This window comes from Chroicocephalus ridibundus, chromosome 13 (genome assembly GCF_963924245.1).
Source record: "Chroicocephalus ridibundus chromosome 13, bChrRid1.1, whole genome shotgun sequence".
Lineage (NCBI taxonomy): Eukaryota > Metazoa > Chordata > Aves > Charadriiformes > Laridae > Chroicocephalus > Chroicocephalus ridibundus.
In genome coordinates this window covers 2,881,777-2,901,815 of record NC_086296.1, presented here as the reverse complement: position 1 = coordinate 2,901,815, position 20,039 = coordinate 2,881,777, and the positions used below count along the sequence as shown (strand labels likewise).

General features: G+C 57.3%; 1 protein-coding gene across 31 annotated transcripts; it reads right to left on the bottom strand.

Annotated features, from left to right (window-relative positions):
- On the bottom strand, window positions 1-19,253 carry TPST2 (tyrosylprotein sulfotransferase 2). Of its 31 annotated transcripts, XM_063350802.1 has the most exons (11): window positions 15,883-17,046; window positions 9,731-9,896; window positions 9,552-9,620; window positions 6,919-7,931; window positions 6,732-6,809; window positions 5,594-6,501; window positions 3,790-3,988; window positions 3,033-3,215; window positions 2,378-2,428; window positions 1,250-1,298; window positions 1-523 (listed from the first exon to the last, which is right to left on the bottom strand). In XM_063350802.1, exons 6-10 carry the CDS (start codon window positions 6,427-6,429, stop codon window positions 1,269-1,271), a joined length of 1,299 nt encoding a protein of 432 aa, XP_063206872.1. In that variant the 5' UTR covers window positions 6,430-6,501; window positions 6,732-6,809; window positions 6,919-7,931; window positions 9,552-9,620; window positions 9,731-9,896; window positions 15,883-17,046; the 3' UTR covers window positions 1-523; window positions 1,250-1,268. The 31 variants fall into 31 exon arrangements, with proteins under 31 accessions (XP_063206872.1, XP_063206868.1, XP_063206880.1 ...); XM_063350798.1 differs by lacking the exons at window positions 9,731-9,896; window positions 15,883-17,046 and adding an exon at window positions 19,122-19,253; XM_063350810.1 differs by lacking the exons at window positions 9,731-9,896; window positions 15,883-17,046 and adding an exon at window positions 19,122-19,253 and having other exon boundaries at window positions 6,919-7,004.
- Between the last annotated feature and the right edge of the window lie 786 nt (window positions 19,254-20,039).

Here is a 20,039-nt window from a genome sequence, read left to right as displayed (position 1 = left end):
GGAGCAGAGAGGGAGGTTTTTTTATTAAAACAATACTTTAATGATGTGCAACAAAGGAAGGAGGCGGGGAGGGGTCGGCTCATATATTAACTCTGCAATAGCCTCTGTAAGTCACAGTGAAGGGAGGGCTGGGGGGGCGGGGGTCACTCGCACCACAAAGGCTCTACAAGGTCAGGACGGCTATTTCTGACCCGTGAATTAGAGAACAGCGTTACGAGACATTTAAACACGGTTTAACGAGTCCTCCGGCCGCGGCGTACAAAATCCCTTCCTGCTGCACACCCGAGCCCCCGCCGAGTGCGGATTTCCGCAGATGCTTCCACCACGGAGCGCCGGGAAAAGGCGGGACGACGGGGATCCGGCCTGTCAAACGTTGGGCCTTTGCAAATAAATGCAAATACATTCCTCGTATAGCAGTCATTTTGGCAATAGTATTAGCAAGCAATATGCTTGGATAACCGATTTCCACTGGTGCCATTGCAAACTCTTCTTTGTTGGACAACAAAAGGCCATTTGCAGCATTCTGGAAGAGAGAAACACACGGGCTCAGGAGCAGGATCCCGTCACAGCAGGTGCCCCACTAATGGTTTTAAACGGTTAGAAAAAAAACAAGTCCCAGCTCCAGGCTGACAGGCACACAACTTCTATTCTCACTCAATGCTTCTGATTATTTTTTTTTTTACTGCTTGTACACAGAAACTAGTTTTTAGAGGGTCATTTTTAGTAAGAAAAAAATGACATTTTATGTTTTAGCATAGAGGCTAGCTGGAAAGAGAGACGGAAAAACATCCAACATATCAACAGTTGTATCTGGAGCAGAAACCCAAGGCAGCAGCTTTGTTTTTCCAAACTGACAGCAGATACAACTGCTTTATCTTCCCTTCCATGGGTGCACAGCTCGCCGTAGAAGACAGCTGGGGAGCAGCTCAGCTCATCTACACATTTCCACATCCCGTTTCAACGCTCCCCGCAGGGACAGTCAGTAATAACTCTCCCAAGTGGCTGATTTCGATTTTGCTGAAGTAAGCCTGTTTCCAGCACTCAGAAAAAGAATTTCTGACAAATCGTCTCACGTAACGGTATTGTTCTGGAAACATAAAGCAACTGTGAAGGAAATAATTTGCATCACGAGCGTGCCTGGAGCAGCCTGGCTAATCCAGAGGCACAAGAAATTACACAAGCAAAATGCTAACCCTGGAGCAACGCAGGCAGATTTGCCGGAGCCTTAAGATGAAGTACAAGGTCTTACCTGGAAATCATTAATTTTCTTAGTGAGAAGATGATGTGTTCTGAGTCACCTAGAATAACCCAGAAACAGAAGGGTCAACTTTAAGCCACCATCTGCAACTCAAAACATTCCCCGCTGTGTTCCCAGCAGCAAGAGAAGGAAATGTTTGGGACACGGAAAGCAGCACGAGGGCAGAGAACCAGCAGCCAGGAGACGCTGCCACGAGACTGCAGGCTCTTACTTGGCTACCGTTCACTCAACACGAACCACCCTGGGCGGCCATCTGGGAACCGCCAGGAACACCTCTCGCAGTGAAAGCCACTACACGCTCGCTTCAAAGGCAGCCCGGCTTCCTCAGGCCGGGACTGGGCTCTGCATCTTCTCGCCCGACGCTGGCGATGCAGCTCAACCCCCCGCTTTCTTCAGAAGGCCACATGTTGCGCAGGTAAAACCTGGCACCTTTGATCAACACATCACCACCAATCTGCTGCATCCCCCTACTGTGCTTGGGGTGCTTTCTGGAGAGTCAGGAAGTCTTTTATTTATTTATTTATTTATTTATTTTTAAGTCTGTATGTGCAATGTTGTTGGACTGCTTTGCATTAGGAAAGATGTTATTAATTGTTTTCAAGCACTGCTCTTTAGAGAGGGAGCCCCATTTTTGACACCTGAACACACCCAAGCGCAAGAACTAGACCTATCTGTAACCTGTCAATCAGACAAGCCCCCCTTCCCTAGGGCAGGCAAGACCCACGGCAATGAAAACGTTAAGAGTTTTGGAACAGAGTGCAAGGTAGGAAGTGTCTTAAAGTAAGAGAACGAAGAGCACGAGTTTCTGATGAGTGAACACGGAACTCCACAGCACGAAACCAAACACACGAGCAGACCAGGAAGGAGGTGGCAGAGATGAATGAGCAGGGTCTGAGGAGCGCAGAATACACAGGACATCAACAACGAAAGCGTGGAAGGTGGGAGCGGTGCACGGCAGGAAGGACAGGCACATCGCCCCCATGGATCGAGGCAAGAGAGCAGGGACATTTCCTGCACTCGGCTGCCCAGCCTGCAAATGCCCATAAGAGGGAGCAAGGGATCAGGCACCTAGGATTAACCAAACAGGGCAAAGACCTGAAAGGGACATCAGACTCTTACCTGCAGATGACCTTTCAAATTGGCTGGCGTTTTATAATCCCCCTTTAAAACCTATGGAAAAGAGAAAACTCGAGTGACCTTTCTGGGGTAGTGGATCTATCAACATTGGTAAGTCCACCTCATTGACTGCATCCTACGTCCCAGTATACCTGAACCAGCTGAAATACCCCAATGGCTGTTTGTTCTACATTGTGGTGCTGTACTGGGGCAAAAGTGGGAGGTTTCCTCCTCCTTGACTGAAAGCAAAGACAGAGAGAGGCATCCTGCATGGGCAGGGAAACGACACAAGCAATTCTCTGGTCTCCCCCTTAGCTTGGGAGGGGAGAGTATTTTGGTCTTTACCATTGTTCCAGTTGTCCACATTCATCCCAAGAAGTACTGAAAGGTCCACGTCAGAGACCCAAAGAGTCCCTGACCCTGCCCAGGGCTGATATTCGCCCAACTCACTGTGTCCTAGAACAGCTCTCAGCAACCAGAGAGAGCAAGGAGGAACTGGAAGAAACCAGAGCACTTGGAGCACAGACCAGCTCCAGGGAACCTCTTCTGACCCTCAGTGCTGCTACTTGGCTGCCTGGCCACGATCCGCACATAGTACCATGGGGACTGGTCCCACCCGCAGACATTCCCCTGCTCCCACCAGTGTGACAAAGGACACCTGGTCCAAGGGCACCGTTACGGGGAGCACGTGCAAAGCTGGGGCGGCTGCAGAGTCCAGCCTCAGGCCAGGGAGGAACCGGTCTGCCCCAAAGCATGAGAAACTCCCTGTGTTTAGTAACTGCTGTCTGTGGCTCTGCAGCTTCTTCCTTCCAGTTCTGCTCAAGGGACATGAGTCAATATTCTAAAAAAAAAAAAAAAAAAAAAAAAAAAAAAAAAAAAAAAAGAAAATCTTCTGGTTTTGCCCAAGTGCATTACGAGCCTCCACTCGCATTCCCCGCGGGACCGCGGGAGTGGCTGGTGAGCTCCACACAGACACAGCCCAGTCTGCGCGTCCTCCTGGGGCCAGACCGGCGTGTCTGGTGCCTACAGCTGTGCACCTAGATAACATCAGCACACACCAGTAACTCCCACGCCTGGGTTCGAGAGCGGGGCTGGATCAGGGAGGGACGGGTCAGTATCTGCCACAACAGAAGAAATGAACACCACCACAAAATCATAGGGAACGTCATCAGTTTGAGCCACACCAGACTCAAATCTACCACACGCGTCTGTTTTGAAATCATCTCGGTGTAACTGCGTGTCTGTTGCTCCCAGCCTCCCAAAAGGAAGAGAGCATTTGTTTCTCCCCTGCTCTTTTCTGATTTGGTTCAGCTGCCGCCTCTGCTCCGGAGGGCTCTGTGGGTGCAGCCCCGCACCGCCCCGCATCTGCACTCCCTCCCGTGGCAGCGCCGCGGGCAGGCGGCAGCGACACTCACTCTGTGCGTGTTGTTGACAACTAAGGGGTCGGGGTGGCCGTAGTTGGGTGGGTTGGCGTAGGGGTCGTAGCCAAGCCTGGCGAGCATCGGTGCGATGTGGGCCATGTCCTGCAGCACATCCCCCGGGATGTGCCCGATCCATTTAGATAATGCCTCCATGTTCACCGGCTTGATAACCTGGTCTGTTGATCTTTCTATCCTGGGGAAAAATAATAAAGAAAAAAAAAAACCAAACAAAACAAGACACTAAAGTTGGGTTTCACGTACTGGGTGTAGACAGAATGGCCTTCAGCCAGGTTCACTGCCAGTCCAACAGTTTGCTTCCAATGCCCAAGACACACGTGCAGCGCGAATAATCAGCACCCCCGGGTCGACCCGGGGCAGAGCCGGCGCAAGGGACAGCGGGACAGCCTCAGGGCAGCCACTTCCCACCCACAGCCCTGCTCTGGGGGAGCGGATCCTGGCAGGGGTTTCCACGGCCCCAGAGGTTGGGTCCCCCCATATATGGTGGGATCCATCCTGCATCAGGGTCAGGGTGTTACCAAGACACCTCTGCTTATTACAGGAAAATAATGAAAGATATGTGGCCTGTAGCGCAGATACACCACACGGCCCCACTGAAAATCCAAAAACTTGGCGGTTTAGGCAACTTCGGCAAAACCCACTCTGAGCAAATAGTGCTGAAAGCCCTGGAGAAATCATTGCTTCTGCCATCAAAGGTGCCTGCGTCTCTCTATCCTACACCACAGCTGCCTTCCTGGTTTGCCTGGGGTAAGGGTGATGGGACATGCTCCCCGCTGGCCATGCCCCTGCCCTCCAACCCCGCCGAGGAGCGAGCCCCTCGTGGGTACAGCCCCCCCTCCACACACTGGCCTGGGGCAAGCAGCCACTTGCTCGACTCCAGCCAAGGGAAACCACATCCCACGCGGCACAGGCGACCCGGAATCCTAAGAGGGAGGTATGTGCACAGAGGCTGTGGATCCTGAGCCTCGTGCGAGCCTCACAGTTACCGCCCGCCCAGGCACAGGCAGTGCCGCACAGCCTCGCGGGGGAGAGCGTCTCAGGGCGGGGGGAAGCGGAGCCCGGCCGCATGCCCACGGCCAACACAGAGAAACGGAGCAGCTGTGTGTCCACAGCTGCCCTCACCCCCAGGGCGTGAGCAATTCATACAAAGACTGCTCATATTCCCTTACACCACGGATTAAATTTTGCTAAGTTAGACTTAAGTCTCCATTTAGGAAATAAAGAGCATTAAAAGAGCAGAAGAAGTGGGAGAAGGCAAGCACCCCCCAGGCACCCAGAGACGGACAGCCAGCAAGGAGGAAATGCTGGGGTGTGTCTCCACGGAGCAGGTATTTCTTTTATTCTGCAATACCAGCACCAAACCTGACAAGAATTGCTGCTCACCACTGAAAGCCATTCATTAGCAGCAAAAGTAATCACGGCAAGGAGGTATTTGAGGATGGGTGGAGAAAAGAGGCATTAAAGAGCTCACGTTTCAGAGCCAGCAGTTCTTCTCAAATTAGAGACCAAAATCATTTCTGCACTGTCAAGACATGAATAAAGCAGTCACCTGCTCCTAAAATCCTCGCCTGACAAGCTGCTTTGCCGGGTACAACAGATTGCTAGTAATCAAGCCGTCTTCTACTCACAAACGCAAAAGCTATTCAGCAAAACTGGACATGCTGCCACTTCTGGCCCTGAAAAAGCATCCATAAACACAAACAACGCGTCTGCACCCCCAGTTTTAACCTTGACCTCCTCTGTGTAACGAAAACGCTCCTCGAAAAGCCGAGACACTCACTTGGAAAGCGACACCCCGCCAGGCTTCCCTATCAGCTCCTCGTGGTGCAGCACCGTGTCGCTCCAGGAGATGTCCAGGAACTTCATGATGGCGTGCATGGACTGCTCGGGGTGCAGCACCAGCTGCTCGTAGTAGACGGGCAGGCAGCGGGACCTCCCGATCTCCAAGCACTGGGAGTACATCACCTCGATGGCTTTGTTCCACTTGGTCAGGCAGTCTCGGTAGCTGTTCAGGTCGAAGCCCGCGATTGTCACTTTGCGTGTGATCATGGAGTGGACCGAAGCCCGGCCATCTCGAACCATCAGGAGGAATTTGGAATTGGGGAAGAGCCTGGACAGGTAGACAGAGGACTTCAGCGTGAAGGGGTCCTTGTTACACAAATACCTGGCTGGCTCACCATGCTTGGCGATCACTTCCAGTATAAAGGCCTGCATAGCGGCGTCCAAAACCTGGTCCGTCACCCCGGCTTCGTCCAGGCGCATTTTCTCTCGCCCTGATTTGGACCAGGCCTGCCGCATCGCCAGCACGCGGGGGATGATGCGGGTCTCCTCTCCACAGCGCACCTCAGGGTGGGCATCGAGCATGGCCCTCATCAGCGTCGTGCCGCTCCGTGGGACCCCACCAATGAATATCAGGGGCATCTCCTTGCTGTAACGGTACTCGACGTGATTGGAGTCCATCATGACCAGCTCCTCGTTCTCAGGTCTCATCAGCCTGTGCCTCCTCTCGCTCAGGACCTGCTGGCACTCCAGGACCTGCTGGCCGAGGTGCAGAGTCACCATCAGGGCGACCACCGAGCCCACCACCAGCAACACCCTCCTCATGGTGACCCGCATCCTGTTCTCCTCCGCACAGGCTGGTGACCACGCTTCAGCTTTCAGCTAGCAAGCGTCCAACCCAACGGGCATCTGCAAGAGAAACACAGCAGGGTCAGAGGAGCAGGATCCACAATCCAGCCCAGCCCCGCCGGCAACCTCAGCATCCAGCCTGGCTCCTTCAGGACGCTGACACCATCCCAGGCTTTCATCATCTCTTTCACTTATCAGCAACTTCCAGGCTAGGTGCCTTCTACCAAGGAGGTAATTAAAATCTGCCTCAGAACACACCCAAAGAGATTATTTCTGGACTGTTTGCGTACCCAGAATCACAAGTTTACAGCTGAAGCAAAGCTCCAGGAATGTTTCGGAGAGGAGGGGCCATGCATACCCGGTCAGTCCTTAAAAAAAAAAAAAAAAAAAATCTTTACAGAGAGTCTGTTCCATCCCAGATGAAGCCCAGACCCTCCCTGCAGTTCTTCCTTCCTTCCAAAACTGAGCTCAGCTCACCACCGTCTTCTCACTTCTCTCAGCCACCTGTCTCCTTCCTACATTTTCTTTTGTTTCAATGTGCTGTCACAAGGGAGGGGAGAAAGCTGAAATAAGAGAAAAACAAAAGCATCTCGTGCAAATTTTAAGGGTCTGAGTCAGGAAAGGCAGTTACCCATTAGAATGAAACACTTTTGAGAAATTAAACCATCTGCAGCCTAACAGCAAACACACAAAGTCAGCGTTAAATGCCCTTCCTCTGGAGACTGACCTTACATAAAAATCCTGGAAGACTTCATCTGGCATTAAGGCTTTTTTGGGTTTTCCGCGCCTCGGTAGGATGATATCCAGCAGGAAGCCTGCTGTTTCTGCAAGTCCCCCGCTCTGCTGCCTGACGGGAGGGACTCCTGCGAAGGCTGGCACGGCTCCCCACACCCTCCCCCCGCTTCTGCTCCATTTGCGAGCACAGGTTTTGCAATCCTCCCCTGGGCTCACCCAGGGATTTCAAGTTCTTTGTGATTATGTGGCTGGGGCGGGCGCTGAATGGAGTGGAAGGAACGGGACGTCCACGCGTTTTGTTTTGCTGAAAATCCAAAGAACCGCTTCAGAAAAAAAGGTTTTCTCCTTTCGACTCTTTCCATGAAAGACCACATTTAGCAGCAGCCCGTCCAAAGCCGCTGTGCGGCAGGGAGCAGGCAGGAGAGCCCCCCCGGAGCCAGGCAGCCCCCTCTCCCTGCCCTACATGCCAGCACAGGGGCCCCAGAACCGGCCGGGTGCCGGAGGACTCGCTCCCTTCCCCTTCCAACCCCTGACATCCCGCTCCACCTACCGGGACGGATGTAGCGGGCAGCTGCTCACCATCCACCCGCTCTGCTTTTATCCACTTCTGCTCAAACCACTGGGTTACCGCCGCACGAAGAGGCAGTGCCGCTCTGCCCACCCAGGTATGCGTTTTCCCATCCCAGCAGCAAAGTAAAATCACCACCAAAATGATTTCCGTGGCTCTTTAGCACCATGGTTGACATCCTGGCCAACTGCTTGGTTAACATACCAAGGTTAAACAGTTTGAAATGCACGGCCACGTGCTATACAAAAGTCAAAAAACCAAATGCTGGCCTATTTGTTTAGATGTAAATCAGAGGGAATAACAAACAGCTCTGGCATTTTTGCAGCAGACTCAGACCCATTAAAAAGACAAGCGCTCATCTGCTCCTTCCTGCTATCTTGATCTGTTTCAGTCATGTAAATATATTCAAATGTTCACCCTAAAAATAATTGCAAATGCCACAAGACCCATTTCAATGCATTGTAGCTGGAGCAGGCAGGATTTAAGGCCAACTGGAATAATTACGGCTATGCAGACCAAGACAGGCTAATTAACAGGAAAGATCCGCAGTTTCGAAAGGAGGCCGGGAGCACAGAAGTGCTCTGTTCTTTGCAAAAACGGCTTACAGTGAGCGTTTCCCACCGCGATGCTCCCAGCAGCTCCAGTCCGAGTGCCGCCGGAGAGGAACAAAGGGACTCCCTCATTTTGCCGTGCGGCGCGGGAGGCTGGCGAGGAGCCTGCGGTACCGGCTCTGCTCCAGCAGCACCCGGTGGGACAAAGTGCCGTGTCCCTGGGACCATCCTGCTGCCCCGGCCCCGGCAGAGATGTAGCCCCCACCGCTGCCCATCCGACACCAGCAGCATGGGGAAGCTCTGGCTCCGCTGCGGGGCAACAGGAAAGGCAGAGAGGCAGGTGCCGACGGCTTCTCCCTCCCTGCTGTGCTCTGGACTCTCCCCGCGGCTCCAGCACACCACAGCCCCGCTCTGCCTCCTGCACGGCACCCGCGGGCGCTGGGAGGGCTGGAGCAGAACTTCTCCGCTGGGACTACCCCAGTGTAGCCGGGCGGGATAAACAAGCATCCGTGAGCGTGCTCGGCAGCTGTCCGCTGAGCGACCGCAAACAATCCTGGCTTATTTTCAACTCTTTTGTGCAAACCTCCACTAAGAATTCCCCAAAATTTACGGGGCTTATTAGGCTACGAGAGCACGGGGATGGATAATTTCCTCCACAGCAGATATCTGGTGGAAAATATCATGGCTTAATTAGGCGGCACGGCTGTCTGATCAGACAACCTTCTAGTCCTTCAGATGCCCAAGCTGGCTCTGTGAGCTTTCCACTCCAGCAGGAATTAGGGAGCTCTTGGGGGCTTCTCTGGCACATCGTGGCAGGGACTAAAAACCACTGCAGCTGGTGACAGGGAGCAGAAATCAAAGTGCCAGCAGCCGATCCCAGGCGGAAGCCCCCAAGTGCAGCTCAGACACTGCCGTGACCCACAGCCAGGGGCTCTGTCCCCAGCTGCCACCAGGGCAAGGCTGGCACCGAGAGCAGAGAGCGCGGGGGAGGACGGGAGCTGGTGGGGAAGTGACAGCAGAGCAGTGACAAACGAGGACACAAGAGGTCCTACAGGCAGCAAGTCTTCCTTATTTTGCATGCTGATCGGACATTAGTGTAAACAAGGCTTAAACCATTTCTTGTCAGCTTTTGAAGGCAATACAGTATTAACGGGACATCGGTGGCGGTGTACACAGATGTATGAAATATTCACCAGCCCGTGCCCAGCATCACTGGAGAATCAACCGCTCTGGCACTGCCATCCGTATGTACTTACCTTCCCCCGGTAAGTTCATTTTGCTGTTAGCCGAGCTTCATGCTGAAACACAGGTGGCCGCGAAAATACCTAATGGGAAAGAAAAGCCACAATGTCGATTTGCTTACTTATCACAGACATCTGCACACGAGCTGACATGCAATGCTCTCCTCCTTGGCAACTTCCCCTGCCGCACGTACCGCTCCTGCTCACAACTTCCCTCCGAGCCCAGGGAAAGGTGGTCCTGGTGGAGATGGTGGTCCCAGCTCACGGCCAGCGCTGGCAGACAGATGTGGCACGCGTGTGACTCGGCCACCCGCCCCAAGGAGGCACCGGCACCGCTCCATCACAGCGGCGTTCACAAGGCTGAGCCAAAAGGGGAAACCAAGGGAAGCGGGAAGGTGACCGCTGTCATTTCCTAAAATGAAGCCTCCTGGAAGGGAGAAGCCTCAGGGGGACAGGAGCAGCTGGGATGTTTAAAACATGGGGGACAACAGCCCGAACATGGCACGCTTCCATTGCACACAAGTGACCGGCGCAACGGCCCATCCCAGAGGAAGCAGCTCCAGACCTGCCTGCCACAGACTTTGGTACAAATGCTGAAATCAGGCTATGGTCAGTCCCCAAACCAGTAACAGCAAAAGGAGACGGGGTCCAGAGGACTCCCCAGGTCTGTCAGGTCACGCTCGTGCCTGCAGGGGCGGTCACGGGGATGCCAACCTCAGCACCAAGAGCTGCCCGCGATGCCGGCATCTCCCCGGCTCCAGCCCAAGGAACAAATCTCTCTCCAGCCTCACCATCCACCAAAGCAGCAGCACTGGCCCCATGCGGCACGCAAACCCCACCAGGTAGGGGAACCAAAACCTGCACATCATCCCAAACGCCAGATTTCCCACAAGGACACGACGCCTGCGCCCAACAGGGCTGCACCCACCCTGGGGAGCCCAGCAGCAACCTGCACCGCCTTGGCTGAAGCTGTCCTGCAAGCACAGAGCATCCCGGTGACACCACCCCAGTGCAGGGGTGCTGCCCGCGTCCCGCTGGCGGTGCAGCAGCCGTGTCCCTGCAGAATACCCTCCTCCAGGCACAGGAGGGCAGCAGCAGGCTGGACCCGTCCCAGCAGGGCTGAAGGTTTCCCAGCAAAGCCACCATCTGGGGGCTGTGCTGCAATGGAGCACCCCAAGGGGCAGGACCCAGTGGGCAGACAGGGTGGCAGGGTGGCACTCCGCTCCGAGGCTTACAGCGTGTGCACGGGACCATGGGCTCGTCATGGGGCCGCTGCAGCCAGGCCCTTCCCGCAGCCAGCTTCCCCTTGATGCACGATGGCGTCCCGGCCTTGGAGGATGTTTTTGAGAACATTTCGAGTACAGACACTAATTGTTATTCCAGCCACCCAAGAGTCTCCTCCTCTCCTGCCCAGCTGCCATCAAACGTCACACAGCCCCTCTGCTTTAACACTAATTAAAAAACAGAGGGAAACTCCACCCAGCACGAACTTTGCAAGAATTCGTCCGCAGTGCACGCATCGCCCTCCTTCCCTGCAAGGCTTTTTCTGCTCGACCCTGGCCTGGCCTCCATCGACCACGGGATTTCAGGTCCGGATGAGGCTGCAGGTCTGCGGAGCAGCCACTGCATCCCCGGATGCGCTTCTGCAGTGCCACGAACGATCTGGTGCACGGAGCGGCAGCGGTTTAACAGCCCGGCCCCGAGACACCCTGCTCCGGAAACGGCTCCAGCTCTCGCCCGTGCACACGCAGACAGACACACAGACACACACACGCTTGCAGACTTCCTTCCTGACGCCTGCCACCGCAGCGCGGGGCCGGGCAGCGTGCCACTGTGCCGGACGGGCGGACACCGTGGCCGAGCGAGCACCAACGGCCAGCGCCAACCGACCGCAGCCTCCACCGCCTCCTTCACCTGCTGTTGTGAAACGGGCAAACCACCGCCACCGCTGCCGGCGAGCGGCCCCGCGCGAGCCAGGGAGCCCTGCTCCATCTGTAGCCATGAAGCAGCATCTCAAGGCCCTTTCTTTTTAAAGCAGCAAAGCGTTACAAACAAACAACCAAACCAGTTTCTCCGAGAAGCTCAACATCATCAAAAAACGCGTTTTTCTTTAAACCCTTCCCAGAAATGATTGCTATTAACTGCGGCTTCCCCAAAAGACATAGGTGTGGCCTGGAAAATTTTAGTTCAAATCGTTGGTGCTTAATAAGAGGATGAGGAACTGCAGACGTCTTTGTGGTGGAACGGCAGCAGAAGCTGTGGTCAGCAAGAAATATCTCAGTATATCTAGCGCTCATCTTTACAAATCAGCAAAATTTAATCACTTAATTGATAGTCTCCAGTTAATTCACACGCGGCGTGCAACACAAAAATAAACACAGCTTGCGGCCGCTGTTATCCCAACCTGAGTTCGGGCGAACAATGCGCCCAGAAGTGCTGTCACCGCCGAAGGTTTGCGTGCTTCTCCGGGTGGCAGCTTGCAATGCGCGTTTCAAAACGCCCGACGACTCCAAGGCATCTCCCTTTAGCAGGACAGAGATGCTGACTCCTGAGGAGGCAGCAGCAAAGAGGAGAGGGGTCAACGAGCCCCGGGAGAGGAACGCCGGGAAAAGCTGGCGGGGACTGAGGGCGAGGAGCGGGAGGGGACGGACTGCCGGCACGCAACGCACGGGGTGTTTCTCCGTCTCAATTTCAAAGCAGCCCGAGCGAAAGCTGAACAGCAAATTTTAAAACGTTCACCAAGAAGTGGAGGAGCAGCCCTGGAAAGCATAGAAGCAGCAGGGATCTCCGCTTGCTGCTGCGTGCCCACGGAGGCGGCCGAGGCTGAGGTTCACCCAAGTGCAGCGTCAGCCCCGTTGCACAACGCGGTTTGTGCTCGTCCGCCCCCGCCAGGGCCAGGATCGATCCCCGCGGGGACGGCCAGCCTGCGGGAGCGGGGTCCAACCCTCTCTGCCGTTCGCTGCCCACCCCAATCAATACCGCGGCGCAACGGGAGCTTGGTACAAACCTCTGCTGCAGGTGAGAGAAGAGCCCGCTTTTATGTGCATGAAATTAAGCTGCTGAGCGGCACCTACAGCACTCGGGGAGGGGAGGGTGGAAAAAGAAGTTGCTTTCAGGCCACCAAGTGGTGAGAACAGCAACATCGACAGCAGAACGGTTTTTGCTTATTAAAGCTAAAGATGCACTGCAGGTCACAAACCCAGGCGCATCTACAGGAACCAGAAGCCAATCCCAGTAAAAATACATGGATTTTAGAGCACTTCAGGATAATGCATCCCTTTGAAAATCGCCAGACAGAACAAACAGCACCGTGGTTTGCATTGGCACTGCCAACATCATCCCAAGTAAAACTGGAAGAAATAGGCAGAAGACTGCAAGAACGAGTGTTTAAGCAGACATCTTGGCACGCAAACCACAAGGAGGATGTTTAAGCTCGCGCCTTAGCACCCAGCCGGCTCAGCTCACCCCCACAGCATCCGCAGGGCGCGCCGACACTGCTGCGCTCGTAGGTCCTGCCCCGTTTCCTTACAGTTGAGCACACTCAATGCCATGCACCAGCCAGCATCCCTGCAACGATGCCAGCTCCTGAGCATCTCCTCTTCGCCTTCCACTGCGCAAGATGCTCGCCGCATCCCCTCACTGCGCACCCCCTCACTGCGAAAGGTGCTCGCCGTGGCTCTGGCCGCTCCGCTCAGGTGCCGAAGCCACCCCAGCGGCCGGGTGCGAGGGTCCGGTGGCACAGCCCACCCCCACGGCACAGCTCCTGCTCCCCAGCACCACCACAATTCCCACATTCCTGCAGCCCGGAGATCGCTGGCTTGGACCTGCAGGAGCGAGGGGTTTTCACAAAAGACCACTTTTCTCCCAAAGCACAAAGCCCTCCTCCAAGAGGGGGACACGGGGGATTTCATTCTCGCTGCTGACTGAGTACCTAGAAAATTAACCTAGCAGAATCTGATGCCCTGAGGATTAAAGCAGAGCACACCGGCTTCAAATACCAGCTTTCTCGCCCAGAAAAGCCCGTGAGGTGGAAGCCCTGAGCCACGCAGCGCGTTCCCAGCCGAGCACCCCGGCACACCGTCCCCAGAGAGCCTGGCCAGGGACGCACGCACAGCGCGCCAGCCTGCTTTAGCAGGCTCTAAATCACATCAACAAAGAATCGACGGACATTTCACAGCACAAATGTACTGTTTGTTTATTGCCTCAAGGCTGTTATGATTAGAAAAACATTTTATTATCCTGCTCAATGCTACAATGTTCCCGAAATAATAAAAATCCCACCAATTTACAGCATCTTTGCTCCACCCGCCTCTCGTTCCAAGCACAGCAACAGCATTTTATCACCCGGCAATGGAAACCACACTATCCACCTCTGCCAACCTCTCCGTAAGACAACGGCCTTTGTCTCAAAGTGGCTTATTAATTATGAAACGCCCGAAGTGAAAGCCGCTGCCAGAAGGCGGTGATGGAGGCACCCACCCCAGCGACCTGGCACAAGTCACCGCACCCCAGCAAAGCTCCGGCAAAGCCAGGAGGAGAGGGGCTCGCCACGTCCCCCCCTTGGCTCGAGGAGCAGGGTCGGGAGGTACAGCTGCCGCTGGAAGGACTGAGCCGAGTGAGGGGGTACAGGCGGAGAAGGGAGACCCCCCCCGCCACCCCGTGGGCTGCAAGGGACGGGTGCCACAGCAGGAGGGGTGTCTGTGACCCCCCAGTGACAGACGGAGCCTGCCAGATCGGCTCAGTCTTCACTTTGGAAGCACTTACGCCGCAACGGGCCAGGAGCTCTGCACTTTGGAGGGGCGCTTCTGACTTTTAATCAATCCGCAGCTCCAACTCACCGAGCTTTACCTTTTCTTAATTACTCCGCAGTCGCTGCCTCCCGGGGGCAAAGGCAAAGCCAGCGCGGGTGCCGCTGCACGAACGGTGACAGACAGACAAACGCACTCCCACGCTCGCTCCCCTTGCGCCCTGACCCATGGGCCTGTCGTCCTGCTCCCCCCGCAGAGCTGGACGAGGGGGGTCTTGGGAAGCACGGAGCTGCTCCCCCGCTCCTCCGACCAGCATCCCTCGAACTCCCACCCCTGTCCCAGGATAGGTCCCGGAGAACCGGGAGAGGGGCACACGGAACGCCGCAGGGCGAGGGGAGCCAGAGTTTGCAGCCTCCGCGTTAATTCACCGCGCTCGGTGCAAACACGACGCTTCCCTCCCAAAACTGAACCAAGGTTCCCCGCGTGGATGTGGGTGGTCGGAGCCTGCCATAAAACACAGGGAGAAAAAGAAGGCAGAGGAACTGCTAGAAAAAATACTAAGTATCTTCAAAAAAAATATTTTCCAAATCCACATGCCAAACCGTAAGTCTCAACAAGCTCCATTCTTGCAGGCACAAAGATCAGGATTTGCAAATAAAAGGTTGTTTCTGCAAGAGAAACCCCAAAACCTCAAATTTGCTTAAGAAGCAAAATCAAAATATTTTATTTCCCCATGCAGCAACACCAGGCCGTCCCCAGAGCTGATGGCGCTGGCTGAGGAGAGGGTAACGTGGACAGAAGGGCTGCCGGGCCAGGAGGAAACGCCACGGCCAGCCACGCTTCGGTAGCGATGCCCCATCTCCCTGCACAGACCGGCACCGGGGCCGGGGCTCGGCATTTTGGCTGCCACGAGGGCGAGTGTTTGGCATTTTCACAAAGCCAGTAATTTTGGGAAGGGCACAGAGTGCTGCCCAGCACCAACTTCAGCAACGTGCGAATACGTGGCCTCCCACTCGATACGACACAAAAGCCATCTCTGCCCGCGCAGCCCCCAGCGAGGACGTGCAACCACCTCCCACCAAGCCCCGCTGCGGGAGAAGCTCTTCCCGTGAAACCGTGTATGGAAGGAATGGAATTGGCTCCTTCCGAGATGTGCTGCTCTGTGCGCGGCATGGCTGACCCGTAAGACAAATTACCCTGAACAGCACATCCGAGTGCTTCACGGCTCTGTTCCTGTCTTCAGACACGCAGCTGCGAGCCCTGCATCCTCTGCTGCCATTTACAGCTGCAAACGCTGGGCCACTGAGGGCTGCCTCTGCATGCCACCCGCACCCTGCCGCGCTAGCCCACAGCCAGCTGTGAGCACAGCTGGCAGCCGGCCGGGGGGGCTGGGTGCTCTCCCACCACCCTTGCAGCGTGTCCAGGCAAAGCCGCTGCCAGAAACGGTCACTCACGCCACAGGATCCACCCCCAGCACCGAGCAGGAACAGGAGCACTGGAAAAACCCGGCTGCTTCTCCCTGTCCTGCTACAACAGGCTGCGGATCCCAGCGGCTCCGAAGCCGATGAGATGGTGGTCATTTCTCCACGGAAAAGCACCTTGACGAGCCGGCAGTCGTTTCCCCATGGAGAAGCACCTCGACGCCGCAGCCACTTGCGGATTCGCCGGTCTCGAATTGGGCTCACTCGCCTGGGAACGCACGATGGGAACCAGCCGCTTGCTTAACTTCCGAGCGCTGCGGATTGAGCAACCCTCTGCGGCTATCACTGGGTCTTGTTTACTGACCCAGCAAGAGGGCAAGGGGCTCGGGGGGGCTCCTTGGTGAGCCTGTCGCCTACCGCATGGCTCCTACGGGCACGGCCAGCCCCTGGCAGCGCTGCCAGCCCATGCTCCTGCCTGCACCTGTGCTGCAAGATCAGCAAAAAGGATGGATTGGGGGTGAAAAGGGGGGAAAAAAAAAAAAAAGCATCGTTCACCATTAAACAGGATTCGAGGAGAATCCCTGCGATACTGGAGACGGATAGAGGTTTAGGAGAACTGCACAGACTAAAGGCTTGCAAAATGGTACGAAACAAAGCAGGCAGACAACATGGCAAGCTTCTCCCGCCGGCCCACGTGCTCGCTGCCTGCGCTCGGAGGGCTGTGAAATCCAAAGCGAAACATGCTCAGCTGAGGCTTCCTAAATGCATCACAAATTCGTCAGAAGACGCATCTGTACGGTGCCAAATAAAACCACCTGCTGGGTGTTTGTTTTCTCTCTCCAAAAATGTTCTTGACAAGTCACTGTGTTTTGTAGCGCTCCTGCCACCCCGCACATCCCCTGAAGGCTCAGCGTATCTGTAATGCAAACTGCCTTTGGAAGTATCTTCCTAAAATAGCGACAGAAATTACTAATACAGTTTTTAAAAGCTACCGGCAGAGAATGGCAGCGGCACGAGCCTGCCCGTCCTGCTGGTGAGCCCACCAGCGAACCATGTCCTGGAGACACCCGCATCGGCTCCTGCCTCCTCGCCCCCAGCCTGGGACATCTCGCCAGCACCGGTGTGGAGGGCACAATTCTGCCCGCGTCCCCCTGCAGCGATGCCCCTGATGCCGGCACTGGCTCCGGGTGATGCCAGGAAGGATCCATGCGGCACCATGCCCGGCTCAGCCGCTGCCGCGGGATACGGTGCTGCTCACCCCAGGCGAGGCGCTTTCAGCTTGGCAAAGGGGGCCCGGAGCACGGTGGTGGCTGCCCCATCTCAGCTGACGCGCTGCCAAACACCGAGGTGTGGAAACTGGCTCTCATGGCCGGGTCCTAGCAGCGATGCTCCGGTCTTCTGGGAAACGCGGAGCTGCTGGCATCAGCCAGCCACTGCACCCCCAGAGAGCAGCATTACCCCCTAAGCGCGCACACAGGCACAGAAGGAACTCGCAGGAATGGAGAAAGCTCAATGCCCTGGACCAAAACACCGGGACGCTGCTGGGTGCACCAGCAAGTTCCACCAGTCCCTTCCTCAAACCCCTCCAACTCCACCCCTGCGGGTTCACGAACAAACCGTGGAACGTCTACAAAGATCAGCACTGGAAATCACCCCCCAAATTCCAGGGGCTGCCCCCCCTGCCGGAGCACCCTGCAGACCCTTGGCTCACTCTGCGGGCGGCACGGCGTGGCTGTTCCTGCCGAGTGCCACACGCAGGAGCACAAGCTGCAGTCAGGCACCACGCTATTACAAAACCCTGCTCGCAGGAAACATTTGAACCTGCGTTGGCACTTGACAAGCTCCCCACGAGCACACTGCAGTATTCCCAGAAAAGCAACGTCAAATTTGGAAACCTGTTAGTACAAATCATTTTAATCTCTCCACTCGCCCTCGCTCGGTACCCTCGCGTGAGAGAGCGGCACAGCTGTGCGCAGGGGAGACTCACCACCCGTATATTAAGCACAAGCAGCTGGCGGGGCCGGGCTCCGAATCGCAAGAGGAAGACGTGTGAAGGGGTTTCAAGCTGTGAGATGTTTTTTGGACGGAGACCCAGCATGCAAACAAACACAGCGAGGGACAGAACAAAGGCCCACGCAATGCAAACCATACCCTTCCCATGGAAGAGCGTGGCCCAGCTCATGCTGCCGGCAGTGGGAACGCGCTGCCAGCAGCGCCAGGGACTGTGGCTCCAGCCACAAGTCCCAAGGAACTCGAGCTTGCTACGGAAATAGCGTGGATCTCGCATCCCTGCCATGCAGCACCACAGGGCAGCGGCTCGGTGACAGAAGGGCAGAGCAGGGAGAGCATCGGTGTTTTGGGGGGGGCCGCGAGGCACCATCGCAGCTGCTCAGGAGCCTGTCTGCAATGTCCCTGCCAAGGCACCCGCACCCCATGGCCACCCAGACCTCAGCTGCTGCCCAACACCTTTCGTCCCAAAAGTTGAGGCTAACGCCGAGCGAGACCCATGGGTGCAGCCTCTCACCAAGCACTCGCTTGCCCAGGCCACCGCGACACAGGCAGCCAGAGGAGGGCTGCCCCAACCCCCGAGTTCAGCCCCAGGCGCCTGGATGGACGGACGGACAGCCCCAGCCTGTGGGTGCCTCCGGACAAGCAGCGTGCCCAAGCCTGCTCTCCACAGCGCTGTCCTGTACAGTGACGTAGGGGTGATGGAGGGCTCCCGAAGGGGTGCCAAGGAGACTGGGGGTGAGGGGAGCGTGTCGGAAGGAAGGAAAGAGGGGGGAAAAAAGGTACATGGAGCACCCGTGCACCAAGCATCCCACACTGCTCCGTGCACCAAGCACCCTGCATCACTCCATGCACCGAGCACCCCACACCGAGCATCCCACATCACTCCGTGCACCGAGCACCCCACACTGAGTGCCCCGCACCGAGCGCCCTGTACCATTCCGTGCACCGAGCACTCCACACCCTGCATCGCTCCGTGAACCGAGCACCCCGCACCGAGCACCCTGCACCTTGCACTGCTCTGTGCACCGAGCGCCCCGCACCGAGCATCCCGCATCGCTCCGTGCACCGAGCACCATGCCGTGCACCGAGCACCCCGCACCGAGCGCCCTGCACCATTCCGTGCACCGAGCTTCCCGCACGCCGCCCGCACGGAGCACCGAGCATCCCACGCCGCTCCGCGCCCCGCACGCCACCCACCGAGCGCTGCCCGCCGCGCTCCCCCCGCCCGCCCCGCCGCTACCGAGCGCCGCCCGGACCCGCCGCTGTCACCTGCCGGCCGACGCGGCGGCGGCGGGGGGGGCACGGTGTCGCTGCCGGTGTCGCTGCCGGTGTCGCTGCCGAGCAGCGCTGGCAGCCCCCGCCGCGCCGTACCGATCCCTCCCCCCCTCTCCCCACACGCCACTTACCGGGACCGGGGCCGCCGCCGCCGCCGGCCCGGAGCGGCGCGAGACGCGGCGACGTCACGCGCACGAGGGGCCGGGATCCCCGCGCCGCGCGCCGCCCCCACTGCGCATGCGCCCCGCCGCCCGCGGGCGATACCGGGCGGCACCGGGGGCGCGCGGACGGCGACAGCGGCGGGAGATGTCACGTGACAGGCGCGTGCCCGCAGCGGCCGGGGTGCGCGTCCCCGGGACACTCCACGGGCAGCGCGGGGGAGCCGGTGCCGGGACACGGCCCCGTGGCGGGGGGTGCTCCGGAGGTGGGGGGGCTGCCCGCCCCCCCAGCCATCGCCCCCGAGCCCCGGGGTGCTGGTTGCACGGTGCCCGGCGGCGCCGCCGCCGCCGCTATCAATTACCGCCATCGCTAATTAGCAAAGTGGGAGCGCGGGAAGATGCCACCGAAAGTGCTTCAGCGGGAGGGGAAGGGGACGGGGACGGGGACGGGGACGGGGAAGGGAGGAGGGCGGGGGCGTCCGGTGGGGAGGGGGGCGTCCCAGGGGAAAAAGCACCTCCTTGATAGTGAATTAGGCTTTGATTGACTGCAATTAGGGGCTGTTAATTATTTACCGCTCGGGTGGATCCTGCTGCAGGCTGCTCACAGAGCTGTCTCGTGGCGTGTACCCGCCGGCAGGGCCCCGTGAGCCCCCGCTGCCCCCGGCCCCGCAGCACGGGGGGACACAGGAACCCCCCCGTCATGGTCCAACCGCTCCCGGGACGCCCCGAGCCCCCCACCTACGAGAGACCCCCCGGGGGCTGGTGAGGCCATGCCGGAGGCACCTCCTTCCCACGGATGCTCCAGCTTCCACCGGGGTCTCCCTTGACCCTGCAGCATCCCCAGCGTGGGGGGGCCCTCCCTCCCTGAGAGCGATTCCCCTGGGAAAATCG